This window comes from Mastomys coucha, unplaced genomic scaffold (assembly GCF_008632895.1).
Source record: "Mastomys coucha isolate ucsf_1 unplaced genomic scaffold, UCSF_Mcou_1 pScaffold20, whole genome shotgun sequence".
In the NCBI taxonomy this organism is placed as follows: Eukaryota; Metazoa; Chordata; class Mammalia; order Rodentia; family Muridae; genus Mastomys; species Mastomys coucha.
This window is the reverse complement of record NW_022196903.1, coordinates 84,981,410-85,004,165: the sequence shown is the minus strand read 5'-3', so window position 1 is coordinate 85,004,165 and position 22,756 is coordinate 84,981,410. Positions and strand designations below refer to the sequence as shown.

The 22,756-nt window shown below is 51.6% G+C and overlaps 1 protein-coding gene across 2 annotated transcripts in view; it reads right to left on the bottom strand.

The window, feature by feature from the left end:
- Fbln2 (fibulin 2) overlaps positions 1-22,756 on the bottom strand; it is a 59,569-nt gene that overhangs the window by 6,018 nt on the left and 30,795 nt on the right. The window contains exons 3-13 of one of the 2 annotated variants that reach the window (XM_031382580.1): positions 15,076-15,187; positions 13,458-13,587; positions 11,416-11,596; positions 9,516-9,725; positions 8,904-9,017; positions 8,261-8,362; positions 6,240-6,380; positions 2,576-2,710; positions 1,312-1,449; positions 260-403; positions 37-165 (exon numbers count right to left, since the gene is read on the bottom strand). In XM_031382580.1, coding sequence (XP_031238440.1) covers positions 37-165; positions 260-403; positions 1,312-1,449; positions 2,576-2,710; positions 6,240-6,380; positions 8,261-8,362; positions 8,904-9,017; positions 9,516-9,725; positions 11,416-11,596; positions 13,458-13,587; positions 15,076-15,187 — 1,536 coding nt within the window. The remainder of the gene's footprint in view (positions 1-36; positions 166-259; positions 404-1,311; positions 1,450-2,575; positions 2,711-6,239; positions 6,381-8,260; positions 8,363-8,903; positions 9,018-9,515; positions 9,726-11,415; positions 11,597-13,457; positions 13,588-15,075; positions 15,188-22,756) is intronic. The other variant, XM_031382581.1, reaches the window with a different exon arrangement.

Genomic DNA, 22,756 nt, shown 5'->3' with positions numbered 1-22,756 from the left:
TGTTCTCAGGGGATCCCAGACCCCAGTATCTCTTACCAATGCAGGTTCTGCCGAATGCATCCCTCTGGAAGCCAGGCTTGCAGTCACAGTGGTAGGATCCAGGGAGGTTGTGGCACAGTTGGCCCTCACCACAGCGGTGCACACCTGTCTCACACTCATTCACATCTGTGGGTTAGGCAAGCAGGACACCCTGAAGTCTGGACGGCCCCTCTACAGGGCCTCTTGGGCAGAGAGGTAGATGGGGAGGTTTCAACCTTACCCACACATTCAGAGCCCTCCTCGTTAGCATGGTAACCACGGCTGCAGACCAGTGGGTTCCTCTGACAGGTGTAGGAGCCCACTGTGTTGATGCAGCTGAATCCTGAGCGGCAAGGCTCCAGTAACGATGTGCATTCGTTGATGTCTGCAGAAGCGACAAGGTGATGGGAAGCCCGGCTTGGCCCTCCTCCACTCATCTGGCCAGCTCTGGGCTTTAAGCCTAGACTATACCACCCTTGAACCCTGGCACTTGAAAGTCCCACCTCCAGAAGTCACAGCCAGTGGGCTGACTACAGTCTAACTACACTCTGTACACATCTGTCCAATGGAACGGCTAAAGCAAGGGGAAGGCAAGGCTGATCATGGTTTTGTTGTTGTTGTTGTTGTTGTTATTATTAATCAAAGTATAAATGAATTCCTGGTGTTTTATGAACATGGCTGCCTACTGGTCTCCCCACTAAACAGTTCAGCCAACACTATGGCTGCCCCCGTCTAGAATCCTGGAGCATAGTAGGTACTCAGGAAATGCTGCCAGCCCTTTGCCTCTCTGTGCCACTGTCCTCTCTGCTGCCCCTGTGTTCTGGCAGAAGACAAGTCAGAAGCTGTAGGGACATGCATGGTATGCCCTGGCTGTTTAGAAGGAGTGAGTGATGTCTCAGATGTTCTCGGAACAATGAGGCCAGCATCTGTCACCCTGCATGTCTCAACCATATGGACATGGAGCTTAATCTAGAGAGCCTCACAGTGGTCCTGGACAGTGAAGGCAACTGTGGGTTTCACTTGGGTCAGGAACTCTGTGACACTGTATCCCAGACAGTTCTTTCTGTCAGCTGGGTCAAAACACATGATCTGTGTATTCTTTTAGTTTGGTCCCACGGGTAGGTAAACTGAGGCCCTGCGAGAAACAGTTCCAAGGTGAGGAACGCAGCTACCATTCTGCACATACCCACTCAGTGGGCAGAGACATTGAGGCTGGGAGAAGGGAACAACCTAGACCCACCAGGGCTCTAAAGCCCACAAGGCCCCAGGAGCCACAGCCCACAGCCTGCTTACCCACGCAGTTGCCCTCGGGGTCCTGCAAGAAGCCATCCATGCAGCGCTGCCGGGCCTGGCAGTAGAAGGAGCCCTTGGTGTTCTGGCACGAGAAGCCTGCTTGGCAGTTGTGTGTGCCCGTCACACACTCATCCACATCTGCCACACAGAGGTTGGGTATCAGGGGCAGGGGGCAGGAGGCAGGAGACCCTGCCCTCACAGCCAGAGGTGGGAGGCAGGAGGCCCCACCCTCATAGCCAACAGCCCTGCCACACTTCCCAGTTTCACACCATTGTAATCTCAGTAGCCACAAAGGACTGCATCCCAGTAAGGTGGCAGAGTGGAGTCACTGGGGAGGCCCATGTCCCAGGAGTAAAAATGACATAATCACATGCCCCAGACTTCTCCATGTTCCCTGCCACTATTCAAAGCACTCGAAGTGATTAAATTTACCCCATTCTCACAACAACACAGAGTACATCCTAGGACTGGCCTATTTTATGGAGGAGGAAACTGAGGCACAGGCAAGCTTCCATTGCTACAGAATGCCAAGCAGTCTGACTCCCTACCACCCATCACACCACACTGGTGAGGAACAGACAAGAAAAGTTTGTGAGAGACTGTATCCCAAGGTCAAGTCACACTTGTCACAGAGCACAGAGGCTCACACTGAAGGCCCTTGCCACTATCCTTCCTCCATATCATAGGCCTCTGTGCTTGCTGTTCCCTACACCCACAACACCTTTCCAGGTAGCCTCCCATTGTCTATGTCTCGGCTACACTGTCACTTTCCTGAGAGCCTTTCTAGACACACATGGGAGACACATCCTTCCACCTCCCACCATTGCTCCACCGTCTCTGTATTCCTCACATCTTCTACCACAAGGTCACAGAAAGATTACCTCACACCAGTGCTGCTGGTACCCAGAACCCTACCTGGCATTAAAAGAAGCTTAAGAAATACTTAAGACACTGAAAAAAATCCTTCTTATTAGAAACTAGAATTTTCTAGTGAAAGAGATATGAACAATCCTCCATAGGGCTCCACTTTAGTGTTCAAATGGGGAAACTGAGGCCATGAGAATGATTAGCATAGCAATGACAAGCAGGTGGTAGGAAGGCCAGGACTGCCCTTGTCCCAGCTCTCACCCCTAGCCTCAGAACCCCCCCCACCCTAAACACCCCCACCCCAAGGAATGTGGAGGCAAAAGACAGGGCAGGGGTAGGGACATCTCTGGGGCGCAGTTAGCCTAGGGAGCAGATGTGAGGTTCAGCATTTTCTTACCTGTGCATTCGCCATCCGTGAGGACGTAGCCCGGCTCACAGGTGAGTGCCTTGTAGCACTGGAAGGAGCCTGGCGTGTTCACACAGTGCTCGGCCCGGGCGCACGTGTGCAGGTCTGTCACACACTCATTGATGTCTGTGTGGAGATTGAGGCAGCTGTCAGGGCCTGCAGGGGCTCCAGGTACATAGGCCTAGCACACCAGGCACCGGGAGACCGAAAGCACCAGGCTCTGACCTCAGGTACTCACCAAGCAGGGAGAAGCACAAAGCTGATGTCCCCTTATCCAAGTATCCCTTCATTCAACAAAGATTTATCACACCCCTCTGTGTGCCAAGCAGGGATCTTGGCAAGAGGGATGGGTGAGTGAACAAGACAGAAATGCCCACCCTTGGAGCAGATGCTTGGAGATGCTTGCATATACAATGAGGTTGCTCAAAAGGGACTATGGGGACCACAGCAGGAGGAAGGTGGGCTGAGGCAGAGACAGGGCAAGCAAGTATAAGGCAGGGATGAGGAGCACTGTCAGAAGATGGACATCTGAGTAGGAAGGTGAAGAGGTGACAGCAGGAGCCGCTCTGACAGTCCAGGCAGAAGGAACAGGTATATGACAGCCCAGGCAGGTTCAGGACTAACCGAGAGGCAGGTGTGGCTGTAGGAGAGAGAAGAAAATGTAAACAGACAAGGTTACATCAAGGAGAGGGTGGGAGCCATAGATGGTTCCTGTATAGGAGTGAGGGCACCCTGGTTGGAGCTGGTGAGCAGACTAGGAGGAGATGTCGTTTATCCACAGAGGGGATGGTGTCTGGTACGCTGGGAGAGAGGAGAAGCAGCCAGACCCACAGATGGCAGAGGGGGGAGGTGACAGTACCAGGAGATCAGAAAAGCTCTGGGCCGAGCAGCTAGATAGATGCCAGCACCTGGGATGGGTGGCCTGCGGGAGCAGGTGTGCTGAGGAAAGTCCCAGAGTTCTCAGGCAGCTAATGACCTACCTCTGGCCTTACTGAAGGAGCTGAGGGGAGAGGCTACTTGAGGGAATAGGTACATGAAAAAGAGGCCAAGGACTGGCACTGGGACACTCTAGGGATAAGCAGTTGGGAGTGGGGAGATTGAGGCAAAAGGAAGCAGAGATCACCACCCGTAGTTGTCTCCAGCCTAGGGCTAAGGACCCTTCCAGGCTCCACCCAGCCCCGCCTCCCTTGCCTATACCTAGCAGGTAATGGTACTAGGCACAGCCTACTTGCTAGTGCTATACTGGCCAGTGCTTATTCTCCGCCATGTTCCTGTGCCACACAGTGGGTCATCACAGCCTCTGACCCTGATGGCTGGGTCAAGGCAGGCGGGTAGAGACACAGATGAAGAGGGGTTCCTGGGGCTTAGATCAGAGGGCTGTCTGCCCTGGTACTCCAATGCCAGCTGCTTCTCAGGGGTAGTAACATTCGAGTTGAATCTATGACAATGACTAGGGGACCAGGTAGGAAAGTGGGACTAGGGGAAGAGACCCTTCCAGGCAGAGATGGCATAGACAGGAATGGGGATAAGGAAGGGACAGTTTTAAGTCAAGCTTGCCATGGAGGTATGATCAGGCACCACAGGGACATCTGATGTACAGTTGGATAGCCACAGGGAGGCGGGCGCCCAGGACGCTAGAAGTTTCCCACTGCTAAGAGGCCTCAGAGTATTGAATGACAAGAGCCACCACTCACAGAGGATCCCTGGCGGTCAGGAAGCTACAAGAACTGATCAGACTCACTGTCTTGTAATACAGGGGTGGCCATTTCACAGATGAGATCTCTCTCCCCAAAGGGATGTCACTGGACTGAGTTACTACGCAGCCAGCAAAGATGGAATCCAGGGCGCCTGCTCTGAGCCACAGCCTTTTCTCACTGCCTGCTTCCTAGTTGTGGAGAGTCCTCAGAGCAGAGGCTGTGCCATCCCTACTCCCCACAGTCCAGCTCAGCTGTGGAACTTTCTTAAGGGTAAAGCACAAAGGGGGCCCTGGCAGAGGCCATATCAAGCTGTCCCCAGCTTCTAGGCCTCGGTAGCTCAGGAAACCCTGCCAGAGTTCCTCCTAGGGACTAATGCACCTGACCTCCAGATGCAGATGTCTCTTTCATGGAGGGGGAAACTAGGGCTCAGAGTGGTTATGAGACCAAACTTCATCCCACAGGTCCTGTTCCTCCCCTGGCTGAGTCACTGCACCTGAGCAGAGCACCTGGAGAACACCCCCCCCCCAAGCCCGCAAGCGCTGTTTGTTTGAAGCAGCAGGAGGAGAGAGACTGATAGCTTGTGCAGAATAAAGAGAGAAGAAATGCAGATCGTGCTCATAAATCTTGCTGAATGGAATGCATCTTGGCTTTCTCGTCCTTAGGCTCATCTTTCAGCTGCTAAGGACCCTGCAGCCTAGGTCTTAGCTGATAAACCAGGGAGTGGCAAGTAGGAGGGACATCCTGAGAAGGGGCGCGCGCACACACACAGACCCAGCCCACCCAGGAGGAGCTGCCACCACCGGCAAGCACATCAGGAGGGCCATGTTGTACCATGGGTGCAGCTAGGCAAACATGTCGGCCAGCACTGCTGCCCAGCAGCGCAGGGGAGGAAGAGGACATGTCCAGGCTGCACATGGTCCCCAAGCACAGGCAAGACAGACAGGACTCTGGCCACAAGCCCTGAGCACTGTGTGCCCTGTTCCCACCTCCACACCTTTGTCCCAGCTGTCTCCTTCCCGCATTGTGGCTTTCCCCATCTCCAAGTCCCGCCCATCCTTGGGAAAAGATGGAGATGTTCCTCCGCGCCTGGGTACCGTTGGCAAGAGTGAAATCTCCCTTTGCCTATTTCCCTATCATTGCATCAGCCAGTCTGCCTGACTTCTCTACTCAGTGCTGTCTCTGAGATACAGGAAACCAGGGCATATTTTTTCTTTTTTCCTCAGTGAGAATACCAAGTAACCCAGACACAAGACAGTATGGAGTCTTTCCTTGTCCACGGAACTCCAGAATCCCAGCCCCAGCCTATATAGGCATAGGTAAACAAGAGGCCCAGCCATGTGCAGGTTGACACAGGGCTCACATCTTCCCTGTCCATTAAAGAAATACTCAGAGGGAAAAGTGCCATTTGCTCAGGGTCACAGAGCAAATGGATGCTGAACTGGGTCAGCTGGACCAGGACAATCGCCTCTTGGGAGATTCCAGATAAATCTACAGGCAAGCTAAGTGGCCGAGGTAACAGGCTGCATAACCCAGACTATGTGCACACTGCACATGCACCACCATCCTCATAGCTGTCAACAGCCTCCAATAGCTGAGAAAAGACAAGGTCCAGAGCCACTGGGGTCCTGCCTCCTGCCCAGGCCTCCCGCCCAGGCCTCCCTGCCTCCACACTGCTACATGGCCCTGCTGCCCACATCCATCTGGTCTTCCTGTCTCTGACCTATCCCTAAGATATCCCATTAGCTTTCTGAGTCATGGGCATATCTGGGAATACAGCCACGGAGAACAAGCGGGACAAGACACCAGGACACAAGAGTATGACACAGAGCTTGGCAGGCTGCTGTGTGGGAGCTCACATGCAAAGGGTAGGCCCTTGATCATGTGGCACTATGTGGTGGGTTGGCGTGGAGCAGAGCAGATAGCCGTGACATGGGCGACAGGCAGGGTCTCCAGCTTACCCACACACTTCCTATGTGCGTTGAGGATATAGCCCTCGGCACACAGCACTGTGTGGTTGACACAGTAGAAGGATCCCAGGGTGTTCACACAGAACTGTTTCCAGCTACAATCGTGAGTGCCCATCAAACACTCGTCTTGGTCTAATGACAGCCACGGGAGGAAAAACAGAAGGCTGTTAGAGAGACGTGGCTGCCAGGGGAATCTGGGGAGAGAGAGAGATAAAGAACCTGTGTGTGCGGGAGAGAGGGGTAAAGAGCCTGCGTGTGCCTATCAGGGGATGGGTGAACCTTGGGCCCAAGTTGAGCTTGTAAAATTCAAAGATGTTAGAGCTGCCCCTGCTGCCCAGTTACTCAGAGAGGGCAAGCAACCAGCCCACAGTAAATCACGGGCAGCAAGCTGCCCCAACCCATGTTCTGTAATGCCCAAGTCTGCAGCAACCAAGGAAATCACAACAGAAGGGTCTGAAATTTCAAGGGCTCTGGGGTCCAGGCCAGCAGCAGTCACAGAAGGAGATGGGGGTCTCTAGAGGCTGCCAGGCCAAGGGCTAGGCACAAGGGACTCCGTGAGAAGCTTTATGAAGTTTCTCCAGAAACTCAAATCTGGAAAAAATTTTAAAATCCTCAGACTGTCCCAGCAGGGAATTCCTGTGATTATTCCTGAGAACAAAGAGAGGCAGGCCTCCTCCTGTGTGGGAGCTGTACACTCCTCACAGGTGTGCCTGTGCAACCTCTGCTCTGTACCCCTCTGCTCTTCCTGCTGGAGTGCGCCAGGGGTGGCCAGCAGAGGCAGGATACTGGGTCTCCAGCAGCAGGTCCCCAAGAGGCGTTAGAGCTGAAAACTTCTGAACCAAGATACTTTTCTCAGTCCCCAGAGCCCAAAGAACCCATGATCCCCTGGGCCTGTTGTCTCCACCATCAGAGAGAAAAGCCAGTCAGTTGTCACCAGACTATGTGCTTTAGTGCCTTCTCTGGAAGGTGACTCACTGGAGGGTGACATCCACATACAGAATCTCTAGAGTGATTAGACTTGGCATCTGAGCTTCAGAGAGGACTGTGGGCATCCTTTAGGACAGACTTGATCATTATACTCAGATATTCAGACCATGTCTTCTGAGGCTGAGCCATACATATCCTGGACTTGACTCTTCTTTACCCTACTTCTGCCAGGACAAGGGGGGTAAGGTCCTAGGACCCCCTCAAGCTAGTTCAAACAAAACACACTGAGGAAGCCAACCAGTAGGTGCCAGAACCACGGTTCCCATTGTATACTGTGCTCTGAGAGGTCCTAATCCACGGTGGCTCCACTGAGACGTACCCTCACCTATGCTGGTCCCTGGGATAACAGGGACGGACTTTGTGAACATCACTCTTCATGTGTTTGTGAACAGCAGAGGAAGCTCACCATCACCAATCTCAACTCCACCTCCATGACTGAGGCCCTTCTCCCCACTGTAGGCACGTGGGGTGGGAGTGGTGGAGTCACTCCTGGATGCTGCCCTCCAACACAGTGACACATTGTTCCCTTCTCTCTTTCTCCACCTCGGGCTGGAGCATGGATGAACTCAGAGATCACAAAGCAAGCTCAGCCTTGCAGACCACACCAGCCCTCAGGGAGCAATGAGTTGAGGATGGTCCATATCTGGCATGGGTCCCTGATTAGAATATAAGTTCAAAGCTTATCCAGACCCCTAATGAGGTTATCTAGGGGGCAAGAAGAATTCCCAGGAATCTGTGTCCAGTGGGCCTTCAAGTGACATGGGTACAAGTTCAGTTCTGGGAAGTATTCAGTCCTTAGAAAGCAGCAGAGCAGCCAGACAGGAGCCCAGAGCTCTGGAGCAGCATAGAGGGACAATACCAAGGGCTCAGTGACACCAGAGGGAACCACCCACAGTGCCCTGCTGGGGTTCTCTGGCACAACAGCTGAAGGGGGTGAGTTTGAAGTCCTCATCTCCCTTACCCTAAGCTCTCACCACAGGTCAATTATATCTGCAAAGCTTAGAGGGCAACCCCAAAGTACTCACCTTCACAGGACACACCATCTGCCATGATGGCGTAGCCAGGGAAGCAGGAGCACATAGCTGTGTCCCCAACAACACGACACACCTGACGGCAGGGCCCATTGTCTGAGGAAAAAAGTCCCAGAATCAGAATACATAGGCCCTGGCCACATTGCTCATCCCCTAGCTCTGAGGGATGAGTTGGGGTTTCCACTGCAGGCCCAGGGAGGCGGAAATGTGAAAAAATGAGAGCTCCAGGCCTGAGACTTTTCACAGGGTCCCCAGTAAATGGTTCCAGTCCCAGCTGGCACAGAGGACAATATTTTGGGCTCCTCCCACACGCCACTCAGACGTCAATCCATCCCTTGAGTACCAGTGAGGTCAGTGAGGGACAAAAGCAGAGGGCGGGATGGGGAGACTTCCCAGCATTCCTGAATGAAGACTTGACTTTACAGGAATGAGACAGAGCAGCTGATCCTCCTTGACCAGGGTCACCTAGAGACCCAGAATCCCCTGATCCTCAGTCATCACCAGACAGGCTCTTTCACAAAGCAGAGGCACCAGATAGCCTGGCCCAACCTGCACACACCCAGCCCCAGAGCCTACCACACTACACAGCCCAGGCCCCTGCAGCTCAGCCCTGCAGAAGGGCCATCTTTCCACTTACCTTTGCAGGTGTTGGGCTGTGGCACAGGCAGTGGGATAGTGTTGGGAGATACCTGGGCAGACGCAGACCTCGGTGCAGACTCACGTGCAGTGTCCAACTGTGGGGCACCTCCATCTATTACAGGTAGAGCATACGGCAGGGGGCAGGCTCACATCTTTTGCCAGGGCTTAGGCACTCACAGGCAACCACACCAGGCACTGACTGATGATGTCACTGACACCCCCTTGCTCATTCACAAGGGAGAATACTGAGGCTCAGGGTACGGACACACCTTGGGCAAGAGCTATCTCACAGCTACCAGAAAAGGCAAAAGAGTGAAGAGAAAAAGAAATAGGGGGTGTCTAGACTAGAAAACAGCTCCACGCCTACAGCTGGCATGGAGAAATCCCTGGTACTGGAGACACAGCTAGGCCTGTTGAGAGTCTCTGAAGCCTGTGTCTGATCCAGGCCTGTCTTCAAAGGGAGCTCCAGGCAGTCTTCAGAATTAGCAGAGCTAGGAGCCTCCTCTGGCTTCTGCCAGCATCAACACAGGGACAGAAGGAAGAGAGGTAGCCTAGGAAGGCTGCCCTCCATTGGCAGGACAAGCCTGTTCCTGGGCTGCCTACAGCTTACCTGGGCGGCAGGTACGGCCATCACCCTGCAGCTCGAATCCAGGGAAGCAGGCACAGCGGTAGGAGCCGACAGTGTTGATGCAAAGATGCTGGCAAAGCTCCCCAGGAAGCATCAGGCACTCATCCTGGTCATCTCCCGGCAGGCTGTTGGGCAGTTCAGCCTCTGTGCCCAGTGACAGGGCCTCCCGGCTTGCCATCTCTGTCTCTGAAACTGGGGCGGTTGGTCAGCACTTGGAACATAGCCAACATGACCAATGGGTGGCTGAGCACACAGGATCCAGGAAAGCAACAGGGGCTCAAAAGATGATAAGGATGGAAAAGTAAAGGAGGGGGAGAGGGAGGAATGGATGGATGACCAGATGGGTGGGGTGAGGTGGACGAATGGATGAACAATAGTGAACCCATGGTCTTCATCTGAGTCTACATCACCTGAGTCTCCTTCAATAGGACAGGACCTACCTAATTAGGGTTCTTGCTAAAGTGCTAAACTGGAGCCATAGAGTGTTAGCCTGGATTGAGACAGATGAGGAGGTGACATCTGATTGCAGTGACCTTAGCTGTGTCAGCAGTTCTCTTTGGGTCTCCAGGCCCTGGGATGCACTGTCTACTCCCCAGAGCACAGCAGGTGAATGGAAGAGAGAGCTGCTCTGCATTGGCCAGATGCAACCAGAGAACAGAAGGTTAGCATGAAGCTGCATCCAAGGGCATGTTAGAGGGAAGGTGGGTACATCGAGCTCCATCCTGAGGAGCCCTAGCCTGGTGATCACAGCTCTGTCCTGAGAACCTGGAACTGTGAGCAGACAGAGGCAAGGCCCAGGGCCAAAGACAAAAGCTCAGGGATTCCTAAGCTGACCAGAATGTACCTCCATGGGCCAAGACCAGTTTATTGTCATCTGCATGCCCTTCTGACCAACTTCCCAGCAAAAGAGAAAAGAGGATATGCCTGAGGCTATTTCAAACAGTCTGGCCCCACCCAGCACTTGCATATCCCATATCCAAGCTACTCTGAAGCTCTACACAGAAGAGACAGGATGTTACTGTGGGTAGTTAAGTGAGGGGATAGATGGCTCCTGCCCAGCTGTGTGGTCTACTTGGTCCTCCATGCTTTGTTATGACCTCTGATGCTGGGTTTCCTCCTGAACTCTACCTTAAACCACTCTCTGGGTAATAACTTGTTCTTCATAAATTATCATCTTCAACCAGCATCTTGGATGAGCTGCTGGTGGGTGGGTGGGTGGTTAGGAGAAAAATAGGTGAATGAGTAGGGGAGGTGAATGAATGATGAATGAGTGGAGGTGAATGATGGATAGATTGGGGGATGAATGAGGAAGTGGAACAATAAATGGATGTACAGGCATGTGGATGGATGAAGGTGTTTGGATGGATGGATGGATGGATGATGGGTAGGTGGGTAGGTGAGTGAGTGGATGGATAGACAGATGAATGGATAGATGGGTGGGTGGGTTGGTGGGTGGATGGATAGATGGATGGATGGGTGGATGGATGGGTAGATGGAGGGGTAGGTAGACTGATGGATGGAAGAATAGCAGATAGATGATAGTCTGATGGATAGATGACCAGATGGAGAATAACATAACCAGAACATGGTGACCAGCTGGGGAAACAGTGAAGGGTGTGAAGATGGTCAGAGCAGCCAGGATGGTGAAGGGAGGGTAGAAGGGCAGATGGTCACTGGTGATTGGTGAATGGTACAGAGAACTGTGGGACTGCCAGGCCAGCACAAACAGGGTTAGAGTCCAATCAGCAGCCGCAGAGCCCAAACTTCAATAATGAAGAGCCACATACAATAATGGACCAGGGTCCTCACTGTGGCCCAAGGCCACCCAGCCCAACCACCCTAGGAGCCCATCCATCCTCCTTCAATGGCCTCCAGCACCCACCTCTTCGAGGAGTGGCCTCCGGCTCTGGTGGCCGGCGGACCTCAGGCACTATGAGAGGCTCTTCACCTTCACAGCAGGAGAGCATGACATGGTTGCAGGGATAGCCCAGGTTGGGATTGGACTCACACGACTGGCCCTCAGCCCGCACTCGGAGTCCCAGGCCACAGCAGTCACAGCATTGCTGAGGGAGACAGACCATCACCACCAGGCCCTCAAAGCATGCCTGGCTTCCCACGGTCTATGTGCCTGTGATTCACTCAAGGTCCGTGGGCACAGCCTGGGGCAGGCTCTGCGGTGAATTAACGTTGTCTGGTTCCTCTGTCTGCCTGTGTGCTCTCCCAGGGTGGAAGGTGGCCCACCCCTGCATCCCAAGTCTGGAGAAGGGTAGGGCTAATGTTAATTTTTTTAATGAATGAATAAATGTCCCTTGGAAAGAACTACAAATGAAGACCAGGCACGCTCACCATGCCCCACCCTCAGAAGCAGACGCTAATTCTTTCAGCTCAGCAAAAAGATGCCATTTCCCAAGGGCCCTTGCAGTTCGGGTGACTTCATAAAGTTTCTGGGACAGGATCTACTTGGAAGTGTACCTATCTTTCCCTTCCTGGTCATCCTCCTCAGAGTGTATGTGTCGGAACTCCTGGTATCACATTGGCTTATGAAGGGACATGAAGTTAATACTACACACTGACCATTCAGCAAAATGACAGAGGAAGGTTGGGTCCCTAAGGATATACAGACCCACCGGGTCCAGACTGCCAACTGCCATGGGGAAATCTGGTTTACATTGTGGCAGTGAACTGGTGCAGCCAAAGCCCAGCTAACCAGCCTCCCGGGTATCCACAGTCTGGAACTGAGCAGTTCAGAGACTCAGAGAGGGAGCATGTGGCTCTGGCTCAGTGACTTGCTTTAGTCACTAGGGTGAGACGGAAGTGATGATGTGCCCATTTGAACCTAGGCTTCTAAAGGTCTTTTATGTCACTAGTCACTGTAGCTTGAATTTAGCATATGCCTACTCCAGGGCCCAGGGTGGGTCTAATGGCAGATCCTGGGTCACTGAGGACATGCCCTTGAAAGGGACTTGGGTACACTGGTCTCTTTTCTCTTATATACGAAACTGGCCTTCCTATGCACACCATGCCACGCCGGGACGTCTCACCACAAGCCCAAAGGCAGCAGGGCCAAGTGAGAGCAAATGGAACCAAAAACCTTTCACTCACAAAAGAGATTGTCTTGGGCATGTTGCCAGAGTGGGAAAGGATGAGCGATATGTATGCTTTCGGTCTCTTTCGTAGAGCCCTATCTGAACCAGGCTCAGCCAGCCCATTGTAGGAGAAACCTCAGGAAACAGAGATAGTTCAGCTGGGCCACCTGACTCCAGAGCAGTCACCAGCCAATGACAGCTACATAGCCGAACAAGCCAGCCACAGGCACAGCTACAGTGAGTGACACCCTTCACCTGATGCTATAATACCCACTGCCAAAAACCATACGGACACAAGTTCCAGGTGCTGGCACCGGGCCAGGATGGGGATTCCTTGCCCATGTTTTATGCATGGGGAAACTGAAGTGAAACAAAGAGGTCTGGACTTGGGATAAAGGCAACCACAGAAGCAGGGTTCTATACCCTCCTCTCCTAATGCCAGGCCTTCTCCTCTTACTCCTGCTATCTCCCCTGCCCCTGATGTAGCTTGGGCCTCCAGCCTCCAGCATATGCATGCAAAGAAAGCCAGCATCCTAGGACTTTCCATTGCTGGCTTCCATCCTGCTCCTAGAACCGTTATGCGCTCCAGCACAGCCTCTGCCCTCAGACCTCTTCACTGCCTCAGGCACACCACACCTTGCCACATTTAACTGACTCCGCCTCAGAGAGAGTGAGATGTCTCCTGGGTCACTGATGAGGTCAATACATACTTTGTGGATTTGCTGACCAATGCCATGACTGTTAACATTTTCTGGGCAGGTGGTGAGTCTGCCCCCACCCCCCACCCCAGGATGTGGTGTCATGCATCTTGGTCGTGATTTCAGCAGGTGGGACTTGCCTTGTACAGGGAGACACCACAGGTATCATTATCCTCGGCTCCACAGGTCTCACCCTCCTTGGCCCCTAGGACCCCGGCCACGCAGCTCTTCTCTTTCAAGTAGGAGATGCAGCATTGCCTCTGGGCTAACCTGAATCAGGATGGGGAATACCTCAGTATCTAATTGGTGGGTCCCTCTAGAGGAGGGTAACAGTCCCCACGTCACAGGAGGGAAATGAAGTAGAATGTAGACAAAGGAAGCCCCCACCTGAGATCTGCAAGTGGGGCCAGGGCTGGCAGTAAAGCAGGCACAGCCCCTAGCAAGTCACATAGGTTTGATTTGGGCCTGAGACCCACTGGTCTCAGCGCTGTGTCCTTGACCTCTGGAGGAAGGTGTTGGTGTTCAGAATTCCACTACCAATCCTCAGATAGTTATAGAGACCCAACCTCAGGAAGGATGGGGTAGATCTGCTGGGGAGAGTAGGTCCTGGGTCCCTGGTCACCTCCTGCCCCTCTCCATATGAATAGTCTGTCCAAGAGGTGACTGGTGAGCCAGCAAAGCATGGCCCATGAGATGCAGGACTACTTGGGAGGGACATGGGCAGGGTTCAGCTGTCCAGTGATGAAGTTGTGGTGGTGAGCTCTATCTCAAGAGGGATTTAAGTACTGATAACGGCTGCAAAGCTCAAAACTTAAGGGTTCTGAACAGTGTACATGCTCTAGTCATTCAGTAACCCCAAACGGGAGTGGCAGAAAGGAAAGAGAAGAGACAAGGTTAGAATGTAAAGTTCTGTAAAGAAGGCAAAGTGAGATCAGGCATGGTGGTGCACGCCTTTAACCTCAGCACATGGGAGGCGGAGGCAGGCAGAGCTCTTTGAGCCCAGCCTGGTCTACATAGAGAGTTTCAGGTCACCAGGGCTATATAGTGAGACTCTGCCTCAGAACTGGAAGAGGAAAAGATTAAGAGGAGGAGGGGGAAGAGAGAGAGGAGGAGGGGAGAAGAAGAGGAGAGGGGGAGAGAAAAGAGAGAAGAGGAAGAGAAGAAAAGAAGAAAAGAAGGAAGAAGAAAAGAAGGAAGAAAAAGAAGAGAGGAGGAGGAAGAAGAAGGGGTGGGGAAGGGAGGAGGAGGAAAAGGAGCAGGGACAGAACACGGTAGACATTAGAAAATATGGGTTTTAATTCTGGCTATACTGGTAAGCTGTGCAGCTGTAGGTGAATCACACTGCCTCTCTGAACTTCATGAGTAGGCCACGAAAGTTGGGAAAGGAAGATAACAGAAGACCAATCCTGGCAAGAGAAGCAGAACACAGGTGTCTAAGCCACAGCAGATGTGGCAGAGGAGGATAGAAAGGGATTGACTCTGGGGCATTCAGGTGACTTAGCTGAGGGAGGGAAGCTGCTATGAGCGGGGAGCCCCAGAGCCCCAAGGTGATGATGGTCCTTTGAACTTGCTCTAAATGGTGCACCATTTACTTACCAAGCTGGCTACAGATCCATGTGGTCAGCTGACCCTCAGGACTGGTCAGTCTCCCCACATCCACATGGCCAGATGGCTCACTGCATTCATTTTTTTGGTCACCCTCACACATCTGGAGGCCAGGAAAGCCAAGAGCAGGTCTGCCCATCCCAGGCCACTTACCTGCAGACGTCACTCTGGGCGCCACTCTCAGGGATCTCCTGGCACTCATCATTGTCGATGGCCCACTGCTGGCCCGCTGCACAACATGTCTCAATCAGGTCCTTGGTGGAACCTGTGGGTTGTAATGAGGAGCCGTGGCTAGGTTTCAGGACCACCAAGTGCAGTACATACTACAGGCTCTGTGCAGGGGAACCTCTCACCCTAATCCCCACCCATCCCTGACCTGCACTTCTAGCCCTTCCCTTGTAAGGAAGCACTGGGGAGCCAAAGACTGGCTCCAAGAGCATGTGTGTCAAGTTGCGTGTTTGGGGGTGGGGTATGCTTGCTCCAGAGCCCATGGGATTAGACTGCATAGGTAACAGCTGACATGTGATTGGTTTAGCCCCTTCCCCAACCCCCAAGACGGTTTCTGCCAAGACATGTCCCTAAATGAGCCATTGCAGACACAAGAAGCCCTGAGTTGAATTCTTCTGATCCAAGTAGCCCAGATGGGGCAGGAGACAGAAAAGAGCCTCAGGGGTCTTGTGGGATTCCATTAGGAGCCATCTTAAGTTGCTTCTCTCAGAGATCTGGTTGTAATGATGACATCTAATTAATAAACGTTAATACTAATTAACAATTATTATAACACAATGACCGAAACTAAAGTTGGTGTATTAAAATAATGGTTATTAATACAGTAATAGAAAAATTAGTAGAAAAATATGCCACTTAAAAAAGAAATCCAGAAATAAACCAGCAGTAAGCATGTTGACCTACAAAAAGGACTCTCTCTGTGTGTCTGTTTCTCTCTCTCTCTCTCTCTCTCTCTCTCTCTCTCTCTCTCTCTCTCTCCCTCCCTCCCTCTCTTCCTCCTCCTCCACCTCCTTCTTCCTTTTAGATTTATTTTATGTGTTACTTTGCTTGCATGTATGTATGCACACCACATGCATGCAGAACCCAGGAATCCCACAAGGTGGCATCAGATCCCCTGGAACTGTAGTTACTGGTAATTTTGAGCTGCTATGTGGATGCTGGGAATAAACCTGGGTTCTCTACTAGAGCAGCAAGTGCTTTTAACCTTTTTTTTTTTTTTTTTTGGAAACACATACCATGCATGCATACTTGAGAAGAGGGGCAATGCACTCAAGATGTAAATTCTCCTGTGTGTGAGCTCCAGCTTTAATACAATTATAATTGAAGACTCAGTCTGCCTATGGGATTTGTCAAGGTGATTCTCAAATTCACATAAATAGCCAGGCCTGGTAGAAACAGCCTGTAATCCACTACTCAGAAGGCCAGGCAGCAGGACTGTAGTTCAAGACCAGCATGGGCAACCCTGTGGGACTCATCTCAAAACGAAGACTTAAAAACAAAGAGGCAGAATTATGGCTCTCAGACAGGCTGGCTTCTTCCTCTTCCCTTTTCAGGGATCAAATCTCCTTAAAGAAAGTCTCCCTGGCACCTGTGTACCCCAACCCTACCACATCACCCCACTCAGCCTCCATTAACAAAACTGACTATCTAAAACTATACAAGCCAGGCATGGAGGTTCATGCCTGTAAAAGAAGCACTCTGGAAGCTGAGGCAGAAGATTACACATTTGAGCCTGGGCTCCAAAAAGAGATCCTGTCACCAAAAGGAGGAGGAAGAGGAAGGAGGAGGAGGAGGGAAAGGAGGAGGAGGGAGAGGAAGAAGAGGAGGAAGAGGAAGAGGAGGAGGAGGAGAAAGAGGAGGAGGAAGAAGAGGAAGAGGAGGAGGAAGAGGAGGAGGAAGAGGAGGAGGAAGAGGAAGAGGAAGAGGAGGAGGAGGAAGAGGAGGAGAAAGAGGAGGAGGAGGAGGAGGAGGAGGTTCTTTCCCTAAGGCTTTTCTAAGAAAGCCCTATGGGATTACCAGATTGTGCCAGATCCTGGGGTCCTGCCCAGGCAATATATGATAGATGCCCTAAGAGATAACAATGACAGCTTCAATGTGCTGAGCGCCAGTAACAACTTAGGCCCAAGGCCAAACAAACTGTTGTTATTCCCTCTGCCCAAGAGGGAGTGGAGGATTAAACAGCCAGCCTCATTTTCCCCTCTTCCCTTTCCCTCTCCAGGCACAGGCAACTTGATCCAGCCAGTCTGAGAGAGCTCACTGTGAACTGAGCCTCCAGCAGGCCAAGGTGCCGCCTTCACATGGACTCAGTGGTGTCCTCGTCTCTTGATCTCAGGCCAGATTTCAGCCTGCACTTGGTAGACTTCCACTACTCCCTGGCTTCTCCCACCCTAGCTCTCTCACTTCAAAGGCATCTGGAGTTGTGACCTCGTGCTGGAAGGTCAACCTACTTGGAGCATGAAGGGGGACTGGGTCTAATGTGGGCTCAACACCCAAGATATGGGAGGCAAGGTCACAATGGGTTCTCTACCTCACAACTCCCAAGGTGCTTCTGAGGCAGCTCCTGCAGGCCTGCCTACATCCCTCCCTGACCCCAGACACCCCAGCCCCTCTCTCTGGTGATTTCTTGACCTCTGGTTTCTGGCCTGTGGAGTGAACTCCATGGCCTCTCATCCTCCTCACACTCTGACCATAGTGATATGCTCCAATCTCTGGGCATCCTGCGTCACCTTGCCTTGGCCACCCCTACAATTCTACTTAACCTGACCACAGGGATTTGTACCCCACCAGCAGCAGACTTGGTTCATCAGGCTGCCCCTGGCTTCCTAAGGCTGGATTTGGCTCCTTCTGATCCCTAAGCGGCTTCGTGTGCCAGTGAAGTCCCTCCCTGGCTGTTCTGAGGACAGACCTCCCAGGGCCACCTCTGAAGCACATTTGGCCCACCCACCTGTCTCCTCACCTCCGGACCCTCTGCTCCATCTGTCCTCCAGTAGCTTCCAGGATGGTACCCAGGTGACTGTCCACACACAAGAGTCAGATGAGGACTCCTCTGTGCCGTGCAGCTCCGAGAAATGCTCCTGCCTCTCTCTTTCCCCACTTGTCCCTTCTCTATGCCCTCTCTATCCCTCTCCCTCCACCTCTTTCCCTCCCCTTCTCTCTTTCCTTAGTGTCTCTGGCTCATTCCTGCCCAGGGCTATTGCACTTGATATGCTATCTGCCCAGAATCTTCCACCCCTGCTCCTGCCTGTCCCCACCTCTACTCTCAACCAGGTCAATTACCTTCTTCTTTCAGGGATCACTGTTTCTCAGAGAGGGTCTCCCTGACTGCTGTGCACCCTAACTCTACCATATCACCTCAGTCAGCCTTTCTTATACTGCACTGGCCTTGGGTAGCTCTGAGTCATTTGGGAGAATCTTGGAGTTTCATAAAAAACAAGTAGCATTCCCTGGTGTGACAATCAAGTTTTTGAAGCAGTTTTGCCCCTTTATCTAGTCACTTGGGCTTCTGCTTACTGCTACCTTCATTGGTGATGGTCTGTGCTAGAAGCATCCTCCTCTTCCCTGTCCACCTGAAGAATGTCCATCATCCATCAGGCCTGAAGAAGCCCATCCAATATGACTTCCCTGCTCCCCCATCTGGCCAGCACCCACTTGCTTCTGGGCAGGCCAGTTAGCTCCTACTTCTAGCTACACATACACACACACATACAAACACACACACACACACATGTACCAATGATATTCCTGCCATGTGATACACTTATGCGAACACCATCCTTGGAAGGTCCTGTGTCCAAGAATGGGCCTGAGTCACCTCAGGTCTCTAGTGGGCAACCCAGGGCCCAGTACTGACGAGACCATCACAGATTCTGCTTCTAGGAGGATCGTTCAGAATCTCAGCATCTATCATCATTCAAAGTTCACACCAGCCCATGATGCCTGTATGTGTGTAGTAAAGAGGATGTCCTTGCCCTTCAGCACACATGGTGTGGTGCATTGCACCTTTTTGAATAACTAAACCATCAAAAGAAGAGAATCAATCACTGGGTGGTAGACTGGGCCACTGTCCATTGAGTGATGCCCATCTGCTCTTCCACTTCCTCTGGGTCAGCTGGACCTCTCTATTCCTCACAAGGATGACTGAGGGCCCTTGACTCCTGCTGAGCAGTAACATGGCCTGGCATTGTCCCAGCTCTGGACCACTCTGCCATGGTCTTCAGAGTATCAGGGTCCTGCCAGATAGACAGTATGAGAGATCCTTGACCTACTCCATCCAATCATACCTCTCACACCCCTGGGTGGCAGAGAGAGATTGATAGTGTGGAAAACTTGCCCTGCCATCTACTGAAAGGGAAGCTGTGCAAATTCATTTTGCAGAGATTTTGTTATCAGGAAAAAAAAAAAAAAAGAAATAGATACCCCAGGGGTCCCAGGCCACTGAAAGGCTCATGCTAGAAATGTCTTACTAGGCATGGTCCCTATGCTTCAACAAGTCTTGCCGATGACAGCCACAACCACAGTGTGACATGTTCATATCCCACATGCGTGACATGGGGAAGGACACTTGGTCACAGGAAGAGACAAAAACGTGAATGGATAAGGTAACAGGACTAGGAAATCTCATAATGAAGACAGGCCTAAGATTTAGAAATGATAGAGCAGTGAGCCCGACACAGACTGTAGACAGCATGTGTTTCCACTCAGATTCAGAGACAGAAAGTAGTGTAGCAGGCACCGGGGGCTGGGGCTTAGTGCTGGACAGGAACAGTTCTAGCTTGGGAAGATGGGAAGACTCAGCATTTAATGCTGTTGAGCTGCAGACTCAATAGCTGTAAATTTCATGTTATTTTTGAAAAGTGCATTGCAGTACAATATAAAGAGCTGTGAGCTGATGCTTCCCCCACCAGGAATCTAATATACTGACACACACACCCGTGAACCCAGACAGGAGGGTCCCAGAAGCATGATGTATTTGTGACAGCAAAGATTCCAGAAATACCTAACAATCTGCGATGAAATAGTGAAGTTGCTCCCAGCCAATCACACACAGGTGTTAAGGAGCCAGGGGAGTATGTGTGTTTGAAATGAAATCATTCCTGAAGGTATTTCAGGCAGAGTTCAGGGGCTATAGAAACTGACATTTGTCTTTAAAGGGATTGCATGGATATACACCAGGCTTCTGAGTGGAGACCCAAGACCCAGCCACAGATGTTGCCTTGGGGAGGAGCCCAGCCTTCTGTATACTTCAGACAGGTATTAGCCATTCCAGAGCCTGTCCCTTGTAAACAGATTCAGAGATCCGGAGACTATAGCCTCCTTTGATCACAGAACAATGGATGTCCCAAACAATCCAGGCCAGACATCAAGACCCCTGGACAGTCCCTTTTCCCTGACATGAAAGCCCTGAAGAATTCTGGCTTTGAAAATGCTGCAGAGCCTTTTCTCTCCTGGCAGGAGGGCAGCAGTGGGGTGGGGGGAGGATCTCGATGAACAGAATGTTTGTTTTGTGGCCTCAGCACAAAGCCCAGAGGATGACAAGGCATTGTGGGTCCCACCAGACTTGAGGGACACTGAAGGCTTTTACAGCAGAACCCAGGGAGAGCCTTTCCGGGCCACCCAGGAGCCTTGAGCATCTTTCTGAGGCCTGTGAGGTAGACAAACTAGCAAGGGTCCTGGCCTCCACTCTGCCTTCTGCCCCAGGTTCATGGGAGAGGGCAGATGAGCCGCTGGGATGGGAGTCTACCTGAGCCCACCCAGCCTTGCTTCTCTATGTCTAGGTCTCCATCCCCTTGTTCTTTCCAGGTGTGTTAGCATACATGATCTGAACCTGCCTTCCATTAGGCTCATTTAAACCTAGTCAGTCCTACTGTGTGCTGAGCCCAGCCCAAGTCCAGCAGTGACTGCTGAACAGCAGCCTGCACTTGTGGCCCCATCCCCAGGGCTCTCAGTAGAGGGTCCCGACACTGCCACTTTTACAAATGGCCAGACAGAGGTCTGACCTATAGTGTACCACACATACTCACAGGCAAATGAGAACAAAAAGGGTCAGCTACTAGGAAAGATACTTGCTGACACCATTCTCAGGAACATGACTTAAGACCAAGAAGAGATGCTGCGACACACTTGAACCAAGGATCAAAGGGGCTGTAATGGAGATGAGGGTGGTGGGGACCCACACACCATGCACACACATGTACACTTAGGGCATGTAAACTTTGGAGTGCCCTGGAAAGCATTGGGAAACACCAATCAATGCCATGCACCCTCCAGTCAGCAGATCCCGACCCAAGTGTGCAGTAAATACTCAGGGATGCCTCCCACTCCCCAAAGACACAGAGGCATGCTGCCAGCAGCACAGCCCCCAACTGTCTATCATCATCAGAGCAGATCAACAAGCTATGATTCACCCCCCACAGCAGAATGCTACTGAGACATTCCGGTTGCCATAGCAACGGGAGGGGGGCTACAATTAACGGCTCCATACAAGAACGTGGATAGGACCCAAAGTGTTTCTTTCCTCCCAGAGAGTCAGGCGCAAATCATTCCCATTCTGCAAAATAAACTCAAGAATAGGCAAGGGCATTGGCAAGTCAGAACAACGACTTTAATGGGGCCGAGAGAGAGTAAGAGCTGACAAGCTGGAAGCAACACCTGGGAACCCTGCTTTCTATCTGCGGGGTGGAGCACAGGTGTTATCTGCCTGAGCTGTCCACTGAGACCCAAAGCACTGCTGTCTGCAAACTAAATTCCGATAGGACATTTGGCAAAGGACTGTTTCATTACACTACATCAAAAGACACTTGAGAGTAGTGTGTGTATTCAGGGGAGTTTCAGAAAAACAAACCCAAGGGATAGAACCACCAAGGTAAAGCAAACACTAGCTAATCACCCTTGATTAGATATCGCCTTCACAAAACAAGCTTTACAGCCCACCTGGGGAACAATTAGAGAAAGCAGAACATTATCTGGCCTTAGGGAATTAACTGAGCTAGGCAGAGTATCTATTTTTTAGAGTTTTAAGATACAGGGCCAAGAATGGAGATGTTTCCAGCATGCATGTGCCATAGGCTGGTCTTCCTATCCACTGACTCTGCAGCCGTAGACTCAACCAACTCAATATAGGAAAATATTTCTAAAAGACCTGTATCTGTATTGAGCAAAGGCACACAGACATCTTTTGCTTGTTTCCCCCCACACTCTGCAGTAGAGCAGCGCTATTCACACATCGTTTTCACCCTGTCTCATAATAACCAGTTATCTCTAGGTGTTTGAAGTAGGATTCACACTGGTTCTGTGCATGGGTTTTACATAAGAGACATAAGCATCCTCCAACTTTGGTACCCAAGATAGAGACAGGGGTGTTCCTGGAATCTATTCCCCGGAGATACCAAGTGGTAACTCTCTGTAAATATGTGTCTTAGTCAGGGTTTCTATTGCTGCAATGAAGCACCGTGACCAAAAGCAAGTTGAGGAGGAAAGGGTTTACTTGGCTCACACTTCCGCATCACTGTTCATCACTGAAGGAAGTCAGGGCAGGAACTCAAACAAGGCAGGAACCTGGAGACATGGAGGAGTGATGCTTGCCTTTCATGGCTTGTTTAGCTTGCTTTCTTGTAGAACCCAGGACCACCAGCCCAGGGATGGCACCACCCACAATGGGCCAGACCCTCCACCAACAATAACTAACAAGGAAAACACCCTACAGCTGGATCTCATGGAGGCATTTTACCAACTAGACTTCTTCCTCTCTAATGACTCTAACTTGTGTCAAATTGACATAAACTTAGCCAGGATGCTCTCTCTTTCTCTCTCTCTCTCTCTCTCTCTC